This window comes from Scyliorhinus canicula, chromosome 8, assembly GCF_902713615.1.
Source record: "Scyliorhinus canicula chromosome 8, sScyCan1.1, whole genome shotgun sequence".
NCBI lineage: Eukaryota > Metazoa > Chordata > Chondrichthyes > Carcharhiniformes > Scyliorhinidae > Scyliorhinus > Scyliorhinus canicula.
In genome coordinates this window covers 160,849,970-160,865,474 of record NC_052153.1, presented here as the reverse complement: position 1 = coordinate 160,865,474, position 15,505 = coordinate 160,849,970, and the positions used below count along the sequence as shown (strand labels likewise).

Below are 15,505 nucleotides of genomic sequence, written 5' to 3'. Positions count from 1 at the left end.
TGTCTACCATTACTTGGAAAGATTCTGGAGCAGGAAAATTGAATACTGCCACAATTTTTACAACTACTTTGCTGCTGCTTCTCCTTGGTTGCTGGTTTGGTTCCACGGGAAACACAACTCATCTCCGGTCACTTGGGTTGGGGCACCTCACATATTGTTCCTCAATGAGTTCTTCAGCTAGGAATGGACACACTGCATGGGGTAGCGATTCCTGTAGGATCAGAACCCCCTAGCCGTCCTCTGCAGAACATCATCCACATTATCCTCCTCCTTCAACATGTCCAAAGTAAAGGTTACTGATGCCACTGTGTGAACAATGCTTCTGACTCCTCTGAATGTCAGAACCGCTGCCAATTTCCACACTGTCTTCACACCAACTTTGCAGCAGCTGTGGCACTGAGAAAAGCTCCTCGTTCAACAATAATGCAATTTAAAGGCTTTTTTTTAATGTGTAGAAAAACGTGCCAAGGACACAAGCATTGTGAATGGGTAACATGATAAATTTCACCCAATTTCACCCCCAATTGAGTCTGAATATGTTGAAGGCTTTATGGAGATTTTCAAGAGACAATGGAGTGGATTAAAGATGATGAGTGAGGTTACAGGAATGGAAGGAAGCAGATCCCAGGGGCGTGCACTGGGACAAACATCAAATACGGGCTGGAGGATTATCAACTCAATGAAAGGCGCTCTTTGATCTGCCCGAACGTGCTGGTCTTCCAGTGCAAAGAGTTGTCCTCAACTGAGTGTTGCAGGCAGGCACATTCCAAAAGTCAGGACTATGTGCTGAAGATGCCCTAAAGCTTGGGCAGCTGCTGCAGAGGTGAAATTGGGAATGGTCATTGTCTAAGGCCATATTACATAGCGGGGCTGAAATTTGTGTAGAACCCCTCGGGCTATATAACTCACACTGACTGTATATAGCAAGTATTAAATGTGCCACAATTGTATTGAATCACCTCAGAGTGCAACATGAATTATGTAGAAAATTTGAATATTATTGCACTCTCTGTGGTGGCCATCTTGAATTTTTTTGTCTTTCTTTTAGATATATCAATAAAGAATGCTTTTGTAAAAAAAAAAGTTGGGAGTTCGGAATATTTTCTACATTTTTCTCTTTCCATTTGGGAAACAGGTTGGTTTTAATAATAGAAATCATACAGAGCAGAACAACGCCATTCAGCCCTTCATGCCCATTCTGGTTCTTTGAAAGAGCCATCCATGTAGTCCCACTCCCCTGTTCCTCCCCCCAAACCCCTGCAAATATTTCCACTGCAAGTATTTATCCAATTCTCTTCTCAAAGCTATTAGCCGATCACCTAAAACCTCATTTAGAAAGGGAATCTCATTGCTTGGCGTCCAGACAGATGAAGGAACAGCTGCCAATGGTGGGACCAGGGAAACCAGGGATATGTCCAGCAGGCCGGAATTGGCCAGAATCTCCTTGACCGAAGGAGGTACTTGACTTTCACAAGAATCATGGAGATGAAGCTGAATCCGATCACACAATGACAGAGGACAATGGAGCTTTAATTTGTTTGGTCATCATTGCCCTTTTTCGGGCTATGTTACAAAATGTAAAGTCTTCAGCCAACCACCAGTTACAGTGTGACGGAATTGTTCTTTTCATGTTTTAATATTGTGGCTACTCACTCGGTCAGGCGACTTTCATTTTCCACAGCTAGCTCGTCAAAGTGAATGACTGTCCCGGCTTCAGACAGCTGCAAATGTGGAGGGACTGTTTCTTTGTTCAGTTGAAAGCGAGTATCTATTTAGTGACAAATTAATTTAAAAAATGAAATGCAGTCTATACTAACAATCCCTTTTCAACTTTCAAATTATACAGACTCCCCAAATAATCAAGTAAAATTCCAGGAATCCATTTATCTTCACCCCCCCCCCCCCCACCCCCCAACCAGCTTTGAGCCATAGATAGTCATCAAGCAGCACAGTGACCATCCAAAAAGTATGTAATCATTTCAGTCTACACTGAAGTGCATAGTTTTCAATCCTGTACCAATCGGTATTTGCCTTTCCTCCAAAGAGAAAACTCAAAAAGGTAAGAAGTAGCAGCATGGAAAAGAGTATATAGCCTCTCAAACCTGCTCTGCCACTGAATACATCATGGCTAATCTTCTTTCACCACTCCATATTCCCATCTATTCTCCATATCCCCGAAACACCAAAATTCTGACCATCTCAGCCTTAAATATATTTTTGTAGAAATATATAAACAGTGCATCTTCGGGGGTTGAGAATTCCCAGGGTTCACATCCCGTTGAGTGAAGTAATTTCTCCTCTTCTCAGTCTGAAACGATCGATCCATTATCCCGAGACTGTGCCCCCCCAGCCAACGGAAACAATCTCTCAGTATCTACCCTATCGAGCCCCTTCAGAATCATATGTTTTTATGAAATCACCTCTCCTATTCCTAAACTCCAGAGAGTACAGACTCAATTTACTCAACCTCTCGTCAGAGGACAACCATCACATCTCAGGGACTAATCAAGTGAATCTTCGCCGTAATGCTTCAAAGGCAAATATATCCTTCCTTAACATGGAGCCCCACCCCCACATATGGAAGGGGAACCTCCCCCAATGGAGCAGGGTAACCCCCTACCAATGCCCCCTGACATTGCCCTGTACTGGGGACAATGCCAACGGTGCAATGCCCAAGCATGTACCTCACCCCCCAGGTGCTACAGGCATCTCCGTGCCCCTGGCATGCTCATCACAACTTGTTTTTTATTTTTGAACACCAGTAGTGATTCACGCCAGCGGGACCTCGGTGGGGGGGGGCATAGAAACATCATGGGTGGACGATATGGTATCAAGACCAGTAATTATCTTATAATTTATAAAAATGTATGGAAGTGAGGTTCACGCCTTTTTGGGTCATTACGGGATTTGCACTCAAGGCGAAGGTCGCTGCTAATCTCCTACGTCATTAATATAAATTGTAAATAGATGAGGCCCCAGCACTGTGCCATGTGGAACTCCATAAATTACGGCGACCACCTTGTAAAAGCCACATTTATCATTACTCTGCTCCTGTCCGTTAGACAATCCTCCATCCACACTAATATATTACTCTCTACTCCTTGAGCTTTTATCTTGCATGGCACGCTATCGAATGTTTTTTGAAAATCTAAGTATACTATATCTACCAGTTGTCCTTTATCTATCCTAACAAGTTAAATTCTCAAAATGTCTCAAATAAATTTACGAAACACAATCTTCGTTTTGTAAAACCATGACTTTGTCTGATCAGACAATGATTTCTTAAGTACATTGTTAAGACTTCATAATAGATTGTAGCATCTTCCCAACAACTGTCCCGGGTGCACGGGTCAGGGATGTCTGCTGCAGGACATACTGAAGGGGGAGGGTGAACAGCCAGTTGTCGTGGTGCATATAGGTACCAATGATATAGGTAAAAAACAGGATTAGGTCCTACAATCAGAATTTAGGGAGTTTGGAGATAAGTTAAAAAGTAGGGCCTCAAAGGTAGTAATCTCAGGATTGCTACCAGTGCCACGAGACAGAGTAGAAATTCAAGAACAGTCATAATGAATACGTGGCTTGAGAGATGGTGCATGAGGGAGGGGTTCAGATTTTTGGGACATTGGAACAGGTTCTGGGGGCGGTGGGACCATTACAAATCGGATAGTCTACACCTGGGCGGGACTGGAACCAATTTTCTCGGGGGTGCTTTTGCTAACGCTGTTGGGGAGGTTTTAAACTAATGTGGCAGGGGGATGGGAACCAGATTAGGAAGTTAGAGGTCAGTAAAGAGGCAGCAACTAAAGCCAGTAAGGTACTAAATAATAAACTCATTGTGACTAAGGGGAAGAGTAGACAGGGAAGAGAAGATGAACGCAAAGGGACAGGTGGTCTGAGGTGCATTTATTTTAATGCGAGAAGTGTAGCAGGTAAGGCAGATGAATTTAGGGCTTGGATTTGTACCTGGGAATATGATGTTATTGGTATTACTGAGAGAAGTTGAGGGAAGGGCAAGATTGACAACTAAATATCACAGGGTATAGATGATTCAGGAGGGATAGAGAGGGAGGTAAAAGGGGTGGAGGAGTTGCATTACTGGTCAGAGATGATGTCACAGCTGTGATTAAGGAGGGCACCATGGAGGATTCGAGCACTGAGGCAATATGTGTAGAGCTAAGAAATAGGAAGGGTGCAGTAACATTGTTGGGACTTTACTACAGTGCCTCCAAAAAGCGAGCGTGAAGTAGGTGAGCGTGAAGTAGAGGTACAAATATGTAGACAAATTATAGAAAAATGTAGGAGCAATAGGGTGGTCGTGATGGGAGATTTTAACTTCCCCAACATTGAATGGGACTCATGTAGTGTTGGAGGCGTAGATGGAGCAGAATTTGTAAAGAGCATCCAGGAGAGTTTTTTAGAGCAGTATGTAAATAATCCAACTCGGGAAGGGGCCATACTGGACCTGGTATTGGGGAATGATCCCGGCCAGGTGGTTGAAGTTTCAGTTGGTGATTACTTTGGGAATAGCGATCACAATTCCGTAAGTTTTAGAATACTCATGGATAAAGACGAGAGTGGTCCTAAAGGAAGAGTGCTAAACTGGGGAAAGGCCAAGTATAACAAAACTCGGCAGGAGCTAGGGACTGTGGATTGGGAGCAGCTGTTAAAGGGTAAATCCACATTTGAAATTCGGGAGTCTTTTAAGGAAAGGTTGATTAGACTGCAGGACAGACATGTCCCTGTGAAAATGAGGGATAGAAATGGTAAGATTAGGGAACCTGGATGATGGCTGAAATTGTGAGACTAGCTAAGATGAAAAAAGAAGCACACATAAGATCTAGGCGACTTAAAACTGAAGAAGCTTTGGAGGAATATCGGGAAAGTAGGACAAATCTCAAACGCGCAATAAAGAGGGCTAGAAGGGGTCATGAAATATCTTTGGCTAACAGGGTTAAGGAAAATTCCAAAGCCTTTTATTCGTATATAAGGAGCAAGAGGGTAACTAGAGAAAGGATTGGCCCACTCAAAGACAAAAGAGGGAATTTATGCATGGAGTCAGAGGAAATGGGTGAGATTCTTAATGAGTACTTTGCATCGGTATTCACCAAGGAGAGGGACATGAAGGATGTTGAGGTTAGGGATGGATGTTTAAATACTCTAAGTCAAGTCGACATAAGGAAGGGGGAAGTTTTGGCTATTCTAAAAGGCATTAAGGTGGACAAGTCCCCAGATCCGGATGGGATCTATCCCAGGTTACTGAGGGAAGCAAGGGACGAAATAGCTGGGGCCTTAACAGATATCTTTGCAGCATCCTTGAGCGCAGACGAGGTCCCGGAGGACTGGAGAATTGCTAATGTTGTCCCTTTGTTTAAGACGGGTAGCAGGATAATTCAGGGAATTATAGACCTGTGAGCTGGACGTCAGTGGTAGGCAACTGTTGGAGAAGATACTGAGGGATAGGATCTATTCACATTTGTAAGAAATAGACTTATCAGTGATAGGCAGCATGTTTTTGTGCAGGGAAGGTCTTACAAACCTAATATAATTCTTTGAGGAAGTGACAAAGTTAATTGATGAGGGAAGGGCTGTAGATGTCATATACATGGACTTCAGTAAGGCGTTTGATACAGTTTCCCATGGCAGGTTGATGGAAAAAGTGAAGTCACATAGGGTTCAGGGTGTACTAGCTAGATGGATAAAGAACTGGCTGGGCAACAGGAGACAGACAGTAGTGGTGGAAGGGAGTGTCTCAAAATGGAGAAAGGTGACTAGTGGTGTCGCGATATACATAAATGATCTGATTAGCAAGTTTGCAGATGATACTAAGATTGGTGGAGTTGCAGATAGCGAGGGGGACTGTCAGAGAATACAGCAAAATATATAGATAGATTGGAGAGTTGGGCAGAGAAATGGCAGATGGAGTTCAATCCAGGCATATGCGAGGTGATGCATTTTGGAAGATCCAATTCAAGAGCGGACTATATGGTCAATGGAAGAATCCTGGGGAAATTGATGTACAGAGAGATCTGGGAGAGGGAAGTAGATCCTTGGAAAATAGATGACAGGTTTAGATAAAGGATCTGGATCGGCGCAGGCTGGGAGGGCCGAAGGGCCTGTTCCTGTGGTGTAATTTTCTTTGTTCTTGTTTCTAACTGATGCTCGGCTGCCTGGTATGTAGTGTTGGGTTGTCATCCAAAATATTAATCAACCTTTCCTAATGATTAACTTGTTGTGTATTTATGGCATTGTTTGGTTAACTCTACTTTTTGAGTAATGGCCATTTCTTCTCCAGGGCTTAATGAAGCTCGACTATTTCCTTTGCATTTCATTTGCCTCTTTCTTCTCATTTGCATAAAATGATCTGTCCCCATTTTCATGACTGCTTATCTGCCACAATTAATTTTCACAATTATATTTCTATCTCTGATTCATTCCCCAAGGCTCCCAGCTGATGTTTGGTCCTTTTAAGTAGACTCATGGTCAATAATATCTCCAATTTTCAATGTTCTTTCAAACACCACTCGATATTACAACCCACCCTCTATCCTGCAACATCTCTCTACAGCATTGCTACCTCACTCTACATCCTAGCTTCCCTGCTGCTCAGTTTCAATTCATCCAGTGTCTCATTCCTGTTCTTTCAGAACTATTCTTCTTCATTCCACGGAGTAAGAACAAAGTGTTGCCTCTTCTGCCTACCCTATTTCCATCTCTGACCTCATTCCTCTTCATGAGGGAGGGCAAAAAGAGGGCATGAGATTGTCTTGGCAAAGGAAAATCCAAAATGCTTTTACCAATACATAAAAGGGTGAAAGGGTGACTAGGGAGAGGGTCGGGCCTCTTAAGGATAAACAGGATCATCTACGTGCAGATCCACATGGGATAGGAGAGGTCCTAAATGAATATTTCTCATCAGTATTTATTGTTGAGAAAGGCACGAATGTTAGGGAAATTGGGGAAATAAAATGCGGTGTCTTGAGGAGTGTCCATATTACAAAAAAGGAGGTGCTGGAGGTATTAAAGCGCATCAAGATAGATAAATCCCTGGGACCTGATGAAATGTATCCCAGGATGTTGTGGAAGGCTAGGGAGGAAATTTCAGGTCCCCGAGCTGAGATATTTGAATCATCGACAGGAGAGGTGCCTGAAGATTGGAGGGTAGCAAATGTTGTGCCCTTGTTTAAGAAGGGCTGTCGGGATGAGCCTGGGAACTACAGACTGGTGAGCCTTACTTCTGTAATGAAATGAAAATGAAATGAAAATTGCTTATTGTCACAAGTAGGTTTCAAATGAAGTTACTGTGAAAAACCCCTAGTCGCCACATTCCGGCGCCTGTTCGGGGAAGCTGGTACAGGAAGTTGTTAGAAGGTACTCTAAGGGACAGGATCTATAGACATTTAAACAGGCAAGGGGTAATTAGGGACAGTTCGCATGGCTTTGTAAGGGGAAAGTCATGCTCGCCAATTTGATTGAGTTTCTTGAAGGGGTAACCAAGAAGGTAGATGAGGGCAGTGCAGTCGACGTTGTCTAGATAGACTTTAGCAAGGCCTTTGACATGGTACCGTATGGTAGGTTGTTGCAAAAGGTTAAATCTCACGGAATCCAGGGTGAGGTAGCCAATTGGACACAAAATTGGCTTCGCAACCGAAGCCAAAGGATGGTTGTAGAGGGTTGTTTTTCAAACTGGCGGTCTGTGACGGGTGGTATGCCTCAGGGATCGGCACTGGGTCCACTGTTATCTGTTATATATATTAATGATTTGAATGAAAATATGGGAGGCATGGGGCTGGTTTAGCACGGGGCTAAAGAGCTAGCTTTTAAAGCAGACCAAGGCAGGCCAGCAGCACGGTTCAATTCCCGTACCAGCCTCCCCAAACAGGCATCGGAATGTGGCGACTAGGAGCTTTTCACAATAACTTCATTTGAAGCCTACTTGTGACAATAAGCGTTTTTCATTTCATTTCGATTTTCATGGTTAGTAAGTTTGCGGATGACACCAATATTGGTGGCATAGTGGGTAGAAGAAGGTTACATAAGATTGCAACAGAATCTTGACCAATTGGGCCAATGGGCCGATGAATGGCAGATGGAGTTTAATTTGGATAAATGTGAGGTGATGCATTTTGGTAGATCAAATCAGGTTCAGTTAAATGGTAGGGAGTTGAAGTTGTTACAGAACAAATAGATCTTGGGGTACAGGTTCATAGGTCCTTGAAGGCGGAGTCACAGGTGGACAGGGTGGTGAAGAAGTCATTCAGCAAGCTAGGTTTTATTGGTCAGAATATTGAATACTGGAGTTGGGACGTCTTGTTGAAGTTGTACTTCATTAGTCAGACCATATATGGAATACTGTGTTCAGTTCTGGTCACCCCATTATAGGAAGGATATTGTTAAACTAGAAAGAGTGCAGAAGAGATTTATGAGGATGCTACCAGGACTTAATGGTCTGAGCTATAAGGAGAGGCTGGATAGGCTGGGACTCTTTTCCCTGGAGCGTAGGAGGCTTAGGGGTGACCTTAAAGAAGTTTATAAAATAATGAGGGCATAGATAAGGTAGACAGTCAACATCCTTTCCCAAAGGTAGAGGAGCCTACAACGAGAGGGCATAGGTTTAAGTTGAGAGGGGAAAGATTCAAAAGAGGCCAGAGGGGAAATTTGTTCACACAGAGGGAGTGAGCATCTGGAATGAATTGCCAGAGGCAGTGGTAGTGACGGATACAATTTTTTCCTTTAAAAGACAGCTAGACAATTACATGCGTTGGGTGGATAAAGAGGGATATGGGCCAAATGTGGGCAAGTGGTACTAGCTTAGTGCTTAGCGGCACGAAACAAGCTGGGCCAAAGGGCCTGTTTCCATGCTGTAAACATATGACTCTATGATGATTTTGCTATGCCCTCTATAACATTACCCTTTTGGACTCACTAATCTGTGCTCCTAGGGATACAGCGTCATCATTTTCTCAATTCACCTCAACGAGTTCAAGCTTGATGTTGAACTAATTTCCTGACACCTTCTCTTCCACATTTTTGTTTATATTATCTGTCCTTGGGATGTGGGTGTCATTAGCAAGGCTAGCATTTACTGCCCATCCTTAACTGCCCTCCAGTAATTGTAGGTGAGCTGCTGACAACTGACTGGCTTGCTGAGCCATTTTCAGGGGGCTGTTATGGGTCAAATAGAAGTGACTCTGGATCAGGTAAGGAAAGTAGATTTCTTCCCTGGAAGGCCATTAGTGAACCAGATGGGGTTTCATGACAATCTGGTAGTTTCATGATCGTCATTTATTTCGGATTTGTTAATTGAATTGAAGTCCCTCTAGCTCCCTCCCATGGTGGGATTTGAACACATGATGGCAGAGCATTAATCCAAGCCTCTGGATTACCTATTTCAGTAATTTGAGGAAGCCAGCTGTATTGGAACAAGGATTTATTGAACTATATACAATACTCTGCCCACGGCAGCACCCCTCTCCCAATCCAGTCCTTGTTGGGACAACCAACAATTCCGGGCCCTGCTTGGCCCGGCTTTTATATGTAGGTCTTTAACAAGCTCCAGCTGGATGGCCCCCGCCCCCCTACTGGGGAAGCTCTTACTCCACGTTTCCTACGGAGAGATCGACAATGGTTTCCCTGTGATCCTCATGGGGGTTCTGACACCCATCCAGTAACATTCCATCTGTGCTACTGACACCCACCCCCGTTGACTAAGGTGCTCCCGCCTCATCATTCTAACTCTTTCTCCTTCTGTCAACCTCTCTCTTCCTCCGGCTTTGACCTCATTTTCTTTCACTGAGAACTGTCACTGAGCCACATTGGGCCACCCAGATTTCTAAATCTTCTTTTGACTGTTTTATTTAATTGCAATTCTGTTTCTTTCAATATGTTCTTTTACATTTGTTGCACCTCATTCCGATTTCTTCGCTAATTAACCTGCTTAATTTGCCATTCTTGTTTTATTTTGTGCATAGAAATTTGCCTGCTCCTTCAGCTCAACAAACTGTAGCGCATCGAGATGTCAGATTGTATCAGTCACAGAAACAGTCAGCAACCTTTGTACAGTCGTCTAAAATTGCAAATTGTTCTTTAAAGAATGAGACAAAAATCCAGTAACTGCAGATTTCAATCGATAATTGCATCGCAAGATGTTGAAACAAATCACCTACTTTTAGTAGAAATCAGTGCTGGCTTGCTTGTATCACTCGTTCCTAGAGTGTTCACAGCTTTCACAAAGAATAGAAACTTCTCTTGTGGCTGTAGCCTGACTGTCAGCTCACACCCTCTGATCCCTGCTATTGACCTAAAAGAAGATGAAACGTAAAGTCAGTGTTACTAAACACAATTGAACATAAGGCAGATCTCAGCTTGCAAGGATTCCATCACGGTAAAACGACTTTCCGGCCTACTTGTGCCAATATATGATTCATCCCACCAAGTGCGAGTGAGAACCCAGAGTATTTGATTCTAAACTGAGCTTCGAACCTGCCCCTTTCATATTGGAGAAGAGCTTCCTTTGAGTCGGTTATCACCGGTGCCAATGTTGAAATGTCAACTTAGTTCAGTTGGTAATGTTTCCTCCTCTGGGGGCAGAAGGCTTAGGTCTGACTCCAACTCTGTGGACATTTTGCACACCAATACTGTATGGCAGTGATGTTCAAAACATGTTTGGTCAGCTTCTCTGATCTGACCTGCAAATCAACTTTCTCTTCAGAACTTGTGCTCCACACAGACCTCAGCACCTTCTCGATGTTTAATGTTCAAAAGCCTGGAGGATAGAAGAGGGCTGCTCCCTGATTGGGGCATTTAGTTGATAAGGATGCAGCTTTTAATAGGCCAAGAAGTCCAGCGAATTTAAAGAGCTGAATCATTATACGCTGTTCCCTCGTCTACTTCTATATTTGTCTAACTGTGTAATACCATCCAGATGGCAGGATTCAATGTCAGATTGACCATCAATCATCGGTACAATAATCTTGAGGCCCTTAACTCTCAGGAGCTCCATTTCTAACAGCACTGTGAGAGTACCTACACCACATGGGCCTCAGCAGCCCAAAAGGAGGCTCACAGCCACCTTCTTAAAGGCAATAGGAATGAGCAAAATTGCTGACCTTGCCAGTGAATCCATCACTCATGAGGTAATTTTTTCATCTGCAAAAAAACTAACAAAAAGCATATTTCTGTTGGAAATATTCCGAGATAACCAGAGGACAGGGAGGCAGAAAAGAAACAATAGGAGAGGACAGGGAGACAGCTGGGGTCAGAGATAACGGCTTGGAGTTTTAGCCCAGTGGCAAGTTCCGTGTGCCGATGGTGAGGGAGGCTGTTGTGATGGCAGGAAACCTGGGAGAGCTTGAAGAGGAGCGGGAGAGAGGGGGGAGAAAGAGACAGAACATGAAGGAAGAAAGAGGAAGCAAGGAAGCAGACAGCAAGAATGAGACACAAAGAAAAAGAGAGGAAGAAAGAGAGAGAGGAAGAGAGAGGAGGAAAGAGAGAGACAGAAAGAGAGAGGGGGAAGAGAGAGATAGAGAGAAAGAAAAAGAGAGAAAGAGAGATTGGGAAGCAAGTGAGAGGGAGAGAGGGAACAAAGAGGAGAGGGGGAAGAGAGATAGAGGAAGAACTAGAGAGGGAGAAAGAGCGAAAGAAAGGGAGAGAGAGCAGAAGAAAGAGAGAGGGAGCAGAAGAAAGGGAGAGAGCAGAAGGGAGAGTGGGAAGAAGGAGAGAGAGAGGGGAAGGGAGCGAGAGCAGAAAAAAGGGAGAGGAAGCGGAAGAGAGAGAGAGGGAAAAAGGGAGAGGGGAGAGAAAGGGAGAGAGGGAGAGAGAAAGGGAGAGAGAGAGGAAGAAAAGGAGAGAGGAAGAAAGGGAGAGAGACAGCGAGGGAGAGGGAGAGGAAGTATGGGTGTGAGAGTGGAAGGGAGCGAGAGAGATTTAAAGGGAGAAAGAGAGGAAGAACGAGAGGAGAGGAAGAAACAGAGAGGGGAAGAAAGGGAGAGAGTAAGAAAGGGGGAGAGAGGAAGAGAGAGGGAAGGGAAGAAAATGAGAAAGTAAGAAAGGGGGAGAGAGAGTAAGAAAGGGAAAGAGGGAGCAAAAAGAGAGAGAGGAAGAAAGAGAGGGAGAAGAGAGAGAGGAAGTAAGGGAGAGAGAGGAAGAAACAGACAGAAGGAAGAGAGAAAGAGGAAGAAATAGACAGAACGACGTGAGTAAAATGAAGAAAGGGTGAGAGGAATAATGAGAGCAAGAAGAAGAAAGAAAATGGGAGGAAGGAAGAGTGCAAGATAGGGTGAAAGAGAGAGACAGAGAAATAGAGCAAAAAAGGAGAGAAGAAAGAGAAAGAGAAGATGAAGGAGAGAGAGAGAGACGTTGAAAGAGAGGGGGAGGAAGAAATGGAGACAGTGAGGCAGAAAATGACAGAGGGAGAGAGAGAGAGAGAGAGAGAGATGAAGAAAGATAAAAAGTGAGGAAGAAAGAGAGAAAGGAAGAATGGGAGAGAGAATGGAAGAAGGGAGAGGAAGAGAGAGAGGATGAAACAGAGATAGACAGAGGAAGCAAGAGAGAGGAAGAGAGTGAGAGAAGAGAAAGGGAGCGAGAGAGAGAGGAAGAAAGGAAGAGAGAAGCAGAAAGAGAGAGGAAGAAAGAGAAATAGGTGAGAGAGAAAGGTGAAAGAGAGAGAGGAAGAGAGAAAAGAAGAGAGAAGAAAGGGAAAGAGAGAAGAGAGAGATAGGTGAGAAAGGTGAAAGAGAGAGATGTAGAAAGGGAAGGTGAGAAGAGAAGAAAGAAAGGGAGAAAGAAAGAGTGAGAGTAAGAAAGGGAGAGAGTAAGAGAGAGAGCAAAAAAGGGAGAAAGAGGAAGAAAGAAAGAGAGAGAAATAGAGAGGAAGTAAGGGAGAGAGAAGAATAAATAGAGAGGAAAAAGGAGAGAGAAAGAAAGGGAGAGAGGAAGAAAAGGGGACGAGAAAGGATGAAGAGAGGAAAGAGAGAGGAAGAGAGAGAGAGGAAGGAAGGGAGAGATGAAGAAAGAGAGATAAAGAAAGAGAGAGATGAAGAAAGAGAGAGACAGGAAGAGAGGGAGCAATAAAGCAAGAGAAAGAGAGGATGAAAGAGAGCAAGGAAGAAAGGGAGGCAGTGAGGCAGAAAACGTGAGAGAGGAAGAACGGGAGAAAGGAAGAGAAAGAAAGGGAGAGGAAGAAGGGAGAAGAAAGAGAGAGGAAAGGGAGAGGAAGAGAGAGAAAGGAAGGAAGAGAGAGGAAGAGAGTGAGAAGAAGAAAGAGGGAGAGAAAGTGGGAGAGATGAAGAAAGTGAGAGAGCGGATGAGAGAGAGAGGATGAAAGAGACAGCGAAGCAGAAGATGAGAGAGAGAGTAAGGGTGAGAAAAAGGAGGAAAGGGAGAAATAGAGGAAGAAAGGGAGAGAGAGGAATAAAGAAAGGGAAAGAAATTGAGAGGGGAGGAAAGGGAAAGAGAGGGGAGGAAAGGGAAAGAGAGAGGAAGAAAGGGTAAGAGAGTGGAAAAAAGGGAGAGGAGAAATGGGAATAAGAAGGGGGAAAGGAGAAAGAGGCAAAATGGGAGAAAGAGGGGCAAAAGGGGAGCAAGGAAGGAAGAAAGAGAGAGAAAATGAAAGAGAGCGAAAGGAAGAAACAGAAAGAGAGAAAGAAAGTGGGGAAGTGAGAGCGAGAGAGAATGAAAGACAGAGAAAAATTGAGCAAGTAAAAGAGAGAAAAAAAAGACAGAGGAAAGAAAGAGAGGGAGGAAGAGAGAGAGGGAGGAAGAGAGAGAGGGAGGAAGAGAGAGAGGGAGGGAGGAAGAGAGAGAGGGAGGAAGAGAGAGAGGGAGGAAGAGAGAGAGAGGGAGGAAGAGAGAGAGGGAGGAAGAGAGAGAGGGAGGAAGGGAGAGAGTGAGAAAGGGAGAGAGGGAGAAAGATAAAGAAAGAGAGAAAGAGGGAGGGAGAGAGAGAGAGAGAGAGAAAGAGGGGGGAGAGAGAGGGAAAGAAATATGGAGAGAGAGAGAGAGAGAGAGAGAGAGAGAGAGAAGGGGGAGGGGAGAGAGAGAGAAAAAAGGTCCAAACCTTTGTGAAGTTTGAATGGTCCAGACCTTAGCCAAATTGGTGTTGGAGCCTGGAATCCACAAGTCCTGCCCCTAAACCCGACAGACACAATTTTTACCCGTCTGAGAGATTTTTCAAACATCCATGGTTCAGGGAGGCAACTGCATGTTTAGAAGTATTTCTGGCTGGAAACAGAACTAATTTTAGTAAACCAGGTTTCTAAAATACAACTCGTGGGTTTGAGACTGTTGAGGAAAAAGTCTAAAGCTACCGGAATTATTTGGAGAGGTTAGGTACCCTTTTAGGAGAGATCAGTTACCATTGGGATTGTTAAGAGTAGGCGTTAGTGTGTGTAAATGAAGAAAAGGTCTTTGGAATTGTCAGTCTCTCCAGCCCTTTAAATACCCGGCTCTTTAAATTTGGAAACAATTGGCAACCTGCAGTTGATTAAGACAGTGCTTGCAATTTCAAGAGATGTTTGTTGATATAAGCCTGAGGGTTATCATTATAGGAATAGTGCTGTTTGATTGCTTTTACAACCTGTCATTATTATAGTGGAGCCCTGCAAGTTCACAGTTTGACTCACAGCTCTGGGAAGTTATATTATCTTTGATATGTTTTATAGGGGACTAGTACTAGAAGGAAATATTTTCATAAGGGATTAACTACTTGAATTAATTTAAATGTATTGAAGGGGCTTTTACAATGTGTATTTTTTAAACACAGTGAAGTCTATTTTATTTCATCCCAGCATGGCTCCGGATGTCTGTCTATGGTGGACATTGGATAGTTAGCATTGAGTATGTAAGGACAAAGTGTAGTGAGTGGGATAGGCATGGGCTGGTATGTGTTGGTAAGAAGTTGGCATGGTGGATATAAGGGGCATAGGTTGGCATGGAGGGTATGAGAGACCATGGGGGGGAGGGGGAGGGGTTATGTGGCGGTTGGTATGGGTAGACTTAGATGGTCCCTGGGGAGTGTGTAGGGATAAGACTTGAGGCTATTTTTGATTTTTTATTACAACCGGGATAGTCTCGGATCACTGTGGTGGGCCTTTCAAACAGTTCGCCTAGACACACAGCAACCCCCCACATGAAACAGCAATCTGATCATTTGGGCAGTTTCTGAGTCAGCTTTGCTGGGTTGGGAAATTTCCTGACTCTGTTCTCCCAACTTGGGAGAAAATTTGGCCCAAGAGAGTCAGAGAGAGAGAAACAGAGAGGGAGAGAAACAGAGAGACAGAGAGACACACGAGAGAGAGACACACACACACATAGAAAGATGCCAAGATAGAAAATAGGGAGAGAGAGCAAAAGAGAATGCAAGAGAAGATATAGAAAAGATCTATAAGCTGTAGGAAAGAGAGAGATGGCAGAAGATTATGCATAGACCAGGAGAGGAAAAAGAGGATCTAATAACTAGGAGTAGAAGATCCAGAACTGATGGGAAGAGTGAAAGGTGGGATACTGA

At 43.9% G+C, this 15,505-nt stretch overlaps 1 protein-coding gene across 1 annotated transcript in view; it reads right to left on the bottom strand.

The window, feature by feature from the left end:
• LOC119970637 overlaps window positions 1-15,505 on the bottom strand; it is a 142,674-nt gene that overhangs the window by 10,050 nt on the left and 117,119 nt on the right. The window contains exons 10-11 of the mRNA XM_038805569.1: window positions 10,167-10,300; window positions 1,654-1,768 (exon numbers count right to left, since the gene is read on the bottom strand). Coding sequence (XP_038661497.1) covers window positions 1,654-1,768; window positions 10,167-10,300 — 249 coding nt within the window. The remainder of the gene's footprint in view (window positions 1-1,653; window positions 1,769-10,166; window positions 10,301-15,505) is intronic.